This window comes from Triticum urartu, chromosome 1A (genome assembly GCF_056163025.1).
Source record: "Triticum urartu cultivar PI428250 chromosome 1A, HENAU_Tu73, whole genome shotgun sequence".
Classification (NCBI taxonomy): Eukaryota; Viridiplantae; Streptophyta; class Magnoliopsida; order Poales; family Poaceae; genus Triticum; species Triticum urartu.
The window spans coordinates 542,009,271-542,019,579 of NC_141873.1; the positions used below are offsets into that span (position 1 = coordinate 542,009,271).

The 10,309-nt window shown below is 51.4% G+C and overlaps 2 protein-coding genes across 3 annotated transcripts; one reads left to right on the plus strand and one right to left on the minus strand.

Moving 5' to 3' along the window:
- Positions 1-689: 689 nt before the first annotated feature.
- On the minus strand, positions 690-6,062 carry LOC147992400 (phosphoethanolamine N-methyltransferase 1). Of its 2 annotated transcripts, XM_087529982.1 has the most exons (11): positions 5,642-6,062; positions 5,405-5,529; positions 3,286-3,423; positions 3,047-3,187; positions 2,755-2,898; positions 2,368-2,478; positions 2,137-2,278; positions 1,728-2,008; positions 1,447-1,608; positions 1,270-1,323; positions 690-1,122 (listed from the first exon to the last, which is right to left on the minus strand). In XM_087529982.1, the coding sequence occupies exons 1-11, from the start codon at positions 5,667-5,669 to the stop codon at positions 952-954; spliced, it is 1,497 nt and encodes a 498-aa protein (XP_087386108.1). In that variant the 5' UTR covers positions 5,670-6,062; the 3' UTR covers positions 690-951. The 2 variants fall into 2 exon arrangements, with proteins under 2 accessions (XP_087386108.1, XP_087386105.1); XM_087529979.1 differs by lacking the exons at positions 5,405-5,529; positions 5,642-6,062 and adding an exon at positions 3,545-4,040.
- Positions 6,063-6,253: 191 nt separating this feature from the next.
- LOC147992401 (uncharacterized) lies at positions 6,254-8,084 on the plus strand. Its single transcript, XM_087529989.1, has one exon. The coding sequence runs from the start codon at positions 7,152-7,154 to the stop codon at positions 7,662-7,664; it is 513 nt and encodes a 170-aa protein (XP_087386115.1). The 5' UTR covers positions 6,254-7,151; the 3' UTR covers positions 7,665-8,084.
- Positions 8,085-10,309: the final 2,225 nt, after the last annotated feature.

Sequence of the window (10,309 nt, forward strand, 5' to 3'; positions counted from 1 at the left end):
TGCTTGCTTATGGGAAGAACGCATATGCAAATTGTGTTGTCATCAACACCAAAACACTTAAGGTGGGAAATGCCCTTTCATCGAGGAAGGTGGAGGAAGTTTGGGGTGGTGCTTGATCCGGCAGTAGATGTCGCCAGCGAGGTCAGGCGTAGTCGTGGGATGGTGGGGCAGCTCCTCGCGGCAGCTCGAGCTCGACCTCGAATGGGGGGGGGGGGGGGGTGGCGGCGAGGTAGGCTAGGGTTTGGGGGCGGAGTCGGCTTTGATAGCCCTAGGACGGCAAATTGGGCGGCACGACGATCGCCGCGCCATGAATGTGGGAGGAGAGGCTTCCCCCCATTTGTACTGAGAAGGGAATGTGGTGGATGCATTATTGAGCCTCGAGGGCAAGTATGTAAGTATATATGGTTGGAGGACACGAAGCCTCTCCTAGAGATAAGATAGAAATCGTATAGAAAGAGTACATTCAATCTTAACAAATCCTAGCCTATCATAATCTATACTCCAACACTCTTCTCAAAGCAAATTTGGTCGTGTCGGTATGTTCTATTTGTTGGCACTAAAGGTTTGGAAGGAAGGCTAGGCAGGTGTTAATTCCTCAAAGATAATTTTTTTAGGGATTAAAGCATTATGAAGGAAGGACAAAAGATGGTGTGAGGTCACACAACTCCACCACAGTGACGAAGGCCACGTAGCAACAGAATAGCACGTTACAAAGCGAGTCTCGCTCGTCACAGTACAAGTTCAGGAATACAGTACGTACGTACGTACGTACACATTATCTTACAGATCCTGGTGCCCAGCCAGTGAATGCAGCCACTGCAACAAACAAACAATCACACCCAACACACGGCCACAACATTGTCGAGCACCGATCCTCTTTATTTATTTCTTAACAGAAGCTGCTCTGCTCCCGAATCATCGCGTCCATGGCGTCGCTGCTCAGCGGCCAGATCACTTGGTCGCGATGAACAGCCCCCACTTCTGCTCGCCGGCGGAGCTCCGCTTCAGCTTCGCGCTCCAGCCGTTGACGATGTCGTCGTAGTCCTCCTGGGTGAAGTCCGCCAGGAAGGCCTCCTTGTTCTTCTCTGTCTCGCCCAGCTCCCTCTCCAGGACCCTCAGGAACTGAAATGACCAAGCATACGACCGTGATGCTCATGTTAGTTGCTGAAGACATTCTTACATTTTTCAAATCAACGTGGAAGAAAGGAGTAGGATTCAGGAAGTGCATGACAATGGCAGAGGAGTGGATTCAAAGGGGAAGATGATAACCTGGTCGGTGCGGTCTTCGGCGACAACATCGTGGAAACCGGCATCCTCAAGCATCTGGGGTTCATGTGCAAAACAGAGGTTAGGAGCTTAGGATAGTTTGCTTCTCTGAAACAAATCTGCCAAAATGACTAGATTGATCTGGTTGATATGATTTTCTTTTCTTGAGAAGAAGCTAACCTTCCCATAGGTCTTCACATCATGGAGGTCATAGCCTCTCTGCTTGATGTACGCAGCGAATTCCTCTGATGGTGTGCCAGGGCTCCTGCAGTAGTCACTGATCAGCACTTTGCCCCCAGGCTTGAGCCACTTGAAGAAGTTTCTGAACAGAGCAGGTTTGTCCTGTACAACCAAGTGCACCACTTGTCAGAACCATTTATATGCAATGATTTCCAATCATCTGCAGCATATACACTAAAATGAGTTTACAAATGAGTTACAATCTTTGCAGTAAAACATACTTGGATGTGGAGGATGGTGTCACGGCTGTAGATGACATCAAACGTGTTCTCTGCATATTCCTTGGTGGTGCAGTCAGCAACCTCAAACTCAACCGAGCACGAGCGCCCGATGGCACGCTCGATCGCGAACGAAACCATGTTGATGGAAAGATCGATGCCGAGGACATGGACATCATAGGTTTCAGCCATGTAGAAGTCGCCTCCTCCGATGCCACACCCAACATCGAGCACCTTCTGGCCAGCTTTCAGATCCAGCTTGTCCACAAATTCCTTTGTGGTCTCTGTTGTTTTATGACAGAAACATGATTATTGACAGTGTATGGTGTAGAAAACCACTGAATTTTTAGTGTTTTCTCCAAGAAATAATGAGTGAAATTTAGTCATTTGCCAACGAAGTTATGCAACTCACCAAATCCACCGGTGCTAACATAACCTTCCCCAAACACACGCTCATAACGCAAGATTCCAGTGGATTTGTACTGCACATTGTCCAGGAATCTCTGAAAGCCTTTGTCTTCTGTGCACTTGACCTTCTCCCATAGCCAGCATATCTTAGAAGCGCAAGGTTAAATCAGTAATTTGGCTTAAACAACACCGATATGAACAAATGATTTTGGTACATAAAAGGAAAGGAAAGTACCTGGTTCTGGTTCTTCTTGCTTTTCACATAAGCTCCAATGCACTTGGAAGTTACCAGAGAAAGCTCAAAGGAATTCCCCTCTTGGTCATAGGAGTGGCATTCCTTAAACACCTATTTACAATAAAAAATAATTAGATACCATGTCCATAACGAAAGAGCATTATTAACATGATGCTGCCTGCCATAAGGAACAATTCAGTAATTTAATTTATTTGTTATCTTCCAAAATGATTAAGGTGATTTTTCCTATCAAGCTAGAGATGCAATGCCCCAGCCATTAAATCAGGTTTGAATTAAGGAAATATGCCTAAAAGATGACAGAAAATTGTAGCAAATGGAAGCAGATTACAGGGGAAAAAAACAGTTAAGAATTACTAGAGTGCTAACCTTGGTGTAAAACCTCGGCTCCCGGTAATGCGTCGGGTTCACTTTCCTCTTGGAATCCCCCGACTGGTGGAAGCAGGATTCCCTGATGAAAATATGGCCACCAGGCTTCAGCCACTTCACGATCCTGCCAATCAGCTTCTCAACCTACAGCACAAGGCAGTGACAGTCATAATTTGCAACCGTTGTACCAAAAAGTAACAAAAAAGTTGCATCTGTTCACTGTCACAGAAAAGGTTCCGTCTGTTTCTGTAATCATGAGTGCCATTCACAAGTTGGGTCTGATCTTAATTACCTCCTCGTCGTTGAGGTACATGAGGAGCCAGTTGGAGAAGACGATGTCGATGGAGTTGTCCTCGATCTTGAGCTCCGGCGAGGTCACGTCGGCGCACATGAAGGTGATGTTCTTGTAGATGTCCCCATTGATCTCCTCGTTCTGCAACAACACCGAGCGGCAGCAGATCAGATCAGATCATCAGAGGGGAGTGCCAAGCCAAGCATATGGACTCTGTTTGTTGAGGCAAGAAAGCTCACCTTCTTGATGACGCTGTCGATGAAGTCGAGCGCGATGACGTGGCCGGCCTCCTTGGCCAGCTCGCCGGTGAAGCGGCCGATGCCGGCGCCGAGCTCCAGCACCGTCTTGCCCGCGTACGACGGCAGGATGGCCAGCACCTGCAGCAGAGCAGAGCAGATCCACAGCATAAGCAAGCTACAATGGAAACAAGAACCAGTGTGCGTGCCAAAAGTTTAGACAAATCATGGTGGGTGGAGCTGTGTCCATCCAGCGACCCACCCCTTGGTGGTCCGTTTGGAGCTCGAGCTCCTCCAGCTCTGCCAGTCTCTCCTCCTTGCTACCCTGCCCTGCCCCCTGCCCGCTCAAGCTCATCTCTCTCGACCCTACGGCGGCCGGCACTGACTGCTCCTTGGTACCCTGCCCAGCCCCCTGCTCGCTCATGGTTCCCTCTCTCTCTCTCGATCCCACGGTGGCCGGCGCGAGTGGTGCGGCGAGTGAGAGTGGCAGCGGGAGCAGGGCGATGATGGGATGGGCTAGCTAGCGATATGGCCGTGATTCACGATGGTGACGACGATATATATGGTACCACCATGCGGTCCTCCGCTCGGGGCAGTGGCCACTGGGGAGCTGAAAGAGCAAGGGAATCATCGTCGCGGGCGGAAAAGGACACGCCGGAGTTGGTGAAGGCGGGTCCAGCGGTGATAGTTTATATGAGGAATCGGTTTGCGCTGCGTGCTTTTCAGTTTTAAAATAACTGAATTTGTTACATGCCACGCACGCTATGGGTATGCAGCTACTATGAGCCACTTATATATATACATATACATAGAAAATATCCTTCGTTCCCGATCCCGATGCATGCCACGCCATACTTTTGGCCTTGAACTGACCATGGTGCCCCTCTACGACTGCTTTGTGATAATTATTGGCTGCATATTTCTGGAGTGATGATCATTGTATATGACGTTCTCATGCTCTGTTCTTGTTAATGGAAAGTGGGGTGGATGCCATTTTGGAAGAAGAAGAAGATGGTAAGGTGCCAATTCCGTTTGTGGCCATGAATCTCTTCTGTTGATCCAACATTTTCACCACTCACTTTCACTTAGTTCCCCACATACACATCCACTAAACCAGAGCAAATAAGTGAGAGTGGCAAGATTTTCAGTTCAGTTCAGGCTCAGTAGTGAGTGGCGCATTCAGATATTCTCTGCGAGTGGATGGTGCTGAGGGCGTGTGATCATTTATTTACATCAAAATATTAGTAGGTTATAGAGTGTCATTTTATAGTAGTAGCACCCATAGCTCCACGTGTCCACTAGCAGTCACAAAATACAAAATCAGATCACCGTCCGAATTCGACGACTTGACTAGCCATGTTTATTTATGTACTAGATCTTCACATTAACAAGCTATATATGGTTAATATTAGATGAGTTGGATTTTTGTAATCATGGTGGAAATGGGCACGGGCGATTCCCCACATAGCAGCCCAGTGCTCCGCTGCCATTGGTTTACCTGTCAACCTTTTTTCAGAGGAAAAAGGTGATTTAGCCCTGCTGCTTTCAGAGACCCGACAGATAACTACCTATCATAAGCCTTGTATAATCAAATCAAACTACCTATCAGCCTTTTTAGGGAGCTCCTGGCTCTTATATGGAAAGTCGAGATTCGAAGCTGACTGCTTCCGCAAAAAAAGAAAAAGAAATCCAACTGACACGCCAAAAAGAAAAGAAAAGAAAAAAAATAATTTTCAGCATGTGGGCCTCTGGTCCAGCACTTGGACGTTAGTAACGTTCTCGGCCACCCGTCGTTTGGGCCGAAACGAATGGCCGTCGCCGTCAGGCGGTCGCCATCTGGGCTCCTTTTTTCTCGGTGGCAGAACGCCACGCCACAACACAACAGTACTGGTGTCTAAAAAAGCAGTACTACGATCGTACGAAAATGACCACCCAAAAAAAAGGAACAAACATATATCATCATTTATTATGAATTTCTTGTGTCCGTGCCACGCGTACGTATCATCACAAGAATGGATGTACGGCGAGGATCCTCAAAAAAAGAGGATGTAGGGCGAGATTAATCTGGCAGCACCGGAATGGATGCGATGCGACAAGAAGAAGGATGATTGGTGGTATATACCTCGGGCCTCTCCTCCTTGTCGAGGTCCTTGGCGCGGGAGTCGAGCATCATGGACTCCACGGTGAGGTCCTTGGAGTGCTCCTCCCAGTAGCTCTTCTGCACCTTGCGCTCCACCTCCCCGAACACTGCACGCACGCACATAATCAATCAACCCATCGGCCACACCATCGAGGTTCGTCAACGCCGGCATCACCGTCCGACGACGAACAACAAAGACGAGATCCGGCATGGGCTTACCATTCTCCACGACGGTGATGGTGTCCATCTTCTTCTCTCGTTTCGAAGTTTTTTCAGAGGCGGAAGGAAGGGAGCAGGGCAGGCAGGGGGAGCGTCGTCGTTTCAAAGGTGTGAGCGTGAGCTGTGGTGTGTGTTTGTTGTTAAGAAGGTGTGAGGCCGGGGGTGGCGGTGGGGTTCAGTTTAGGCGCCCTCGACGGCGAGGCGGGATCGGGAGAAGCCGCGGGAGCGGCGGTTGTTGGAGAGGCCCCTCTGTTGCATGCACCAACGCGCAGCCCTCGAGAGCCGGAAACCTCCTGCCCGACGCCGCCTGCTGCGGAGGAGGAGGAGGAGGTTCCAACTTCCAACTTCCAACTCTGAACGAGCGACCGAACGACCAGGGAGTGGGGCGCCAAGAGAGTGTGTGTGTGTGTGTGTGTGTGTGTGTGTGCGCGCGCGCGCCTGTGCTGTGCGGTTGCTGATCTGCGGCGAACGGGTCGCGGGTTTTATAGCCGCGCCGGGCGTCGCGGCGGGGGGTGCGCCGCGCCTCTTGCGGTGGCGAGTGGCGACTGGCGAGGACGAAGCGAAACGAATCCCCCGCTGGATCTGGGTGGGCTCCGGCCCGGGCCCGCTTCTCTTGGATCGGGTGTTGTCTGCTGTCGCGGGGCCGGGATGAAATAGGCCGGGTGGCGCCGTGCGGGTGCGCGACTTGTCGCTCCGCCTTTGTTTCTCTCTCTCTCTCTCTCTGGTTGGTGGTGCCCGTCGCTCTCGCTCTATCGACCACGGCCGCGGCGAGCAGGGGAGGGGAGGGGAGGGGATGAGAGGTGGCGAGGCGAGTGAAGGGACGAGCGGGGGAATCTCTTGGGCTCGCCAATGGGCAATGGCCGACGGAGCAGTGTGGTGGGTGGCGCCGTGACAGTGAGCGCGGCTATGGCGATAGTGCTATGCCGGGCCAAGACGAGCGACGGAGGGAGGCCACACCACATGCATTGCTATCGCCCGCACTGGCGCTTACGACGGAAGTTTTACCTAGCCTAGCAGTGCCGTGTGTCACGTTGCTTCGTTTCCTCTGCTGGGTGAAACTGGCTGCCGACCAAATTCCGTGCCAAATTAGGAGCATCTACGGTCGGGCGCCCCGAACCGATCTCAAACGTCCGGACGGTTCATCTGGTCATTGATCGGTCACAAAAATATCACCCAGTCGGGAGTCTCAAACGGGTCTCAAACGTCCGGACTGATCGGCACCCCTCATATCCAACCTAAATATGAGGTGGGTATGGGGCCTCCGGACGCGTCCGCTATGGTCGACGTCGGACTGACGATGAAAAACCCGGCAGTCCGACGGACACCTCTTCCGTTGCCGCGGTGTGAACGCTGCGTGGCGCCGTTCCGGCTTGCCGCTCAAGGCCAAATCCGGTTGTTTAAACCGGCCGGCGTCCCCCAACCCTAACCAATCCACCTCCTTCCTCTCTGCACAGCCACCCAAGCCCGTCCGCCTCCTCTCCCCCGCTCTCCCACGCTCTCCAACATTGCCATGGTCCGGCACAAGATCACGACGTATGCTATGCTAATGCCGGAGCACCAGAGGCAGATCACGGAGGAGATCCAGGCGAGGCGCGCCGCCCGCATCGCTACCGGGCTACCTCCAGACTCGCCGGAGCCGGAGGAGGAGGAGGAGGAGAGAGAGAAGCTACCGGAGCCAATGAAGGTGGCGGATCCGGAGGAGGAGGAGGCGGAGCAGCCTGCTCCGGGGTTCACCATGGTGGAGGCGGAGGTCGAGTTCGCCGTTGCCCAAGACGCTGAGATGGCTGAGCAGCAGGCCGGCCTGGAGTCCATCCAGGATGAAGCCTATGTGGAGGCCAATTGGCGGTTCCTTCAACAAGGGCAGGCGGCGTCTGACACGCTCTTCGCCGAACTCGACGCGGAGATAGAGGAGGTGGAGCCCGGACCGGAGCAGCCGGAGGCATCAGAGGAGCCAGACCTGCAGCTGCCGCCCATGTTGCCGGAGCAGGGCATGGAGATTGTTGACATATCTGACGAGGAGTAGCTAGATCATCTACGTGGGACGTAGGTTTTTTAGTTTGCATGATTTCATATGGATTTAAGAATCTAGTATGTGATGTCCGGATGCAGTTATGTTGATTTCAGGAGTGCTCCGTCACTGCTCGTGGACGCGTCCGTAAGTGTTTGAGGGGTCATATTTATCATATACGGCTGTAGATGCTCTAACGGAACGCAAACACAAAAGGGGTGGGTTATCCTTCTCGGTCAGTCATCCACGAGAGATGATATTCCCTCCATCCCAAAATACTTGTCGGAAGAGAAATAATCGCCTCGCCCTAGCCATCGGCGACCCATACCGTCTATGCAGTTGGCAAGCCCGGCTGCTGCGTCCGTAAGTTCCCAGGGCTCACCCGGTGAAGGTCGCTTCGCTTGGAGCGAGCGATGAGATCATGAGATTCCATCATGGCCATGGGGCCGCCATTGATGGCATTGTTTGCTGCATCCGCAAGGCTCGCCAGGGCACGTGGCGTCGACCTTGTGGTGTCGTCGACGACGGGTTTCGGTGACTAGCACAGCACGGGCCAGGGGGGAGGAGATATTGTTGTGTCCGGGTGGTGCGTCCCTGACGTACGTGGAGCTAAATTATTGGCGTGGTGGATACCTGGGCCCCGCCCGATTGATACCCGGGCCCCGCGTGATTGATACCATCGCTGCTTGGTTAACATGATTGCAGTACTAGATTAGCTTAGCTTTGGAGTAGTAGAATATTGCAAAGATTACTGGGTGCTTCTTTCATCAAAGTAGTAGATCAATCCTTTGCACCACTGGCTGCTGATTCATTGCATGATTGTAGTGTACTATAGTACCATAGCTTGGGAGCAGCCAAGCAGGCAAAGTTTATTGATTGTTCGGAGCGGATCAAGCCTCGGCAGAAATCACTGTTTTGACCTAAGAACGAAATCAATTCATAAATTGAACTGTCCTGAAAAAAAATTCACCCAACTGACCTTTTTATATAGCGCCCGACAGTTAGGCGTCACACTATACTGTGCAGCGCCTAACACACAGGCGCTACACATCTGAACAGTGTGGCACCCCGGAGCCAGGCCTGGCTCCACCCCTGATTGTGCAGCGCCTAGGCGAAAGGCGCTACACTATCATGTGCAGCGCCTAGACGAAAGGCGCTACACATGCATTTACTAACCGCCTCGGGGCAACAGAGAGCAAAGTTGAAAATTGTTAAGTCAGTATGCAGCGCCTAAGAGCTAGGCGTTACACGATACAGTGTAGCGCCTAACGTCTAGGCGCTGCAAGATTGATCCACCGCGTGTGGCCTGACCGACTGAGCTGTAAACGCATAGGGCGTGGCGTGACATGACATGCACGGTCAAAATTTGAGTTACTACCTGCACTTGCCCTGCCTTGCTCACTGTAGGTAGATATGCCATGCGATGAATCTATCCCTACTGCTGGTAAGTTCTGTTGCGCATTTACTGTTTACGTACGTACTGCCCTGCAGTGGCTAGTAGCGACAGCTCTGTGCTTCCGTTTTACTGTTATCACCACGGGCCGGCCGACACTGTTCTTGATTAACTACACTGGCTAGATGCTAGTTGCAGGGGCGGAGCCAGGATTCAGACATGAGGGGGGCGAGGAAGATAATAATTGTTCGAGAGACACAATATAATAATATAGTCTCAAAAATGTAACTTCATTGTATTGCAACATACGTCCAGTACTCTCTTTGTCCCAGTAAAGTTGAGACATTTATTTTGGGACGGAGGGAGAAATATATAAAAGAAAACTACATATCTGTGAGTTGCACATCAACTGGACTTGGGTTCGAATTATTATGTAGAAAGATTTGCATTTGCCATGACAGTCTGAGCTAGAAGCAACGGGCTTGAAAACCAAATATGTTTAGTTGTATTCTCTCTTCATCATTCAGTGATTGAAATAAACGAGCAATAAAATTAGATTCTTAAATTGTAATTCTACTGTATCTAATTAGTAAATTATAAACCACGGCCTTCAACGGAATTGTATTAATTCAAAAAGATTGTGATGTATCTTTGGTTCATTGAAACAGATCTTGTGGTGCGTGATGCCGGTGCAGCAGACAAACCGGCATGGTCCCCATCGTGGACTCAGTCGCCGGAGTGGACAGTGGAGTGCCCTCTACCCTGTGACGCAGCGGCGGAAGCAGCGAGAGCCGAGAGACGGCGGTGGAAGCAGCGAGAGTCGAGAGACGGCGGCGTAGGGCCTTGCAGTGCCAGCAGACCTAGAAGCCACGATGCCCACGAACGAAATTACAGGGTAGATAGGAAACTGACTGCCTGATATTACGGATGCACGTAATTCTTTTCTTTCTGATGTGTACAACTAGCGATGCTTTCTCACGTTGGGCTTTGGGCTGGAAAGGTGTCCTGCTAGGCCATTAGCTTTCAACATAGGTCTACAAGTGGTCTGCACTTTACGTATTCGTACTGATGTGTACTAGTACTCCCTGATAACGGAAACTCACAGGGGGGGCGAAGCCATGGGGGTGTCTGACCCCTGCTCGCACCCCCTGCCTCCGCCTCTGGCTAGTTGTACTCCACTGCTCAATGCCTGGTCATTACTGAAGGAGAGACAAAATCTGGTGAAACTAAACGGAAATATACTACTCTCTCCCGCGCGCACTCACTC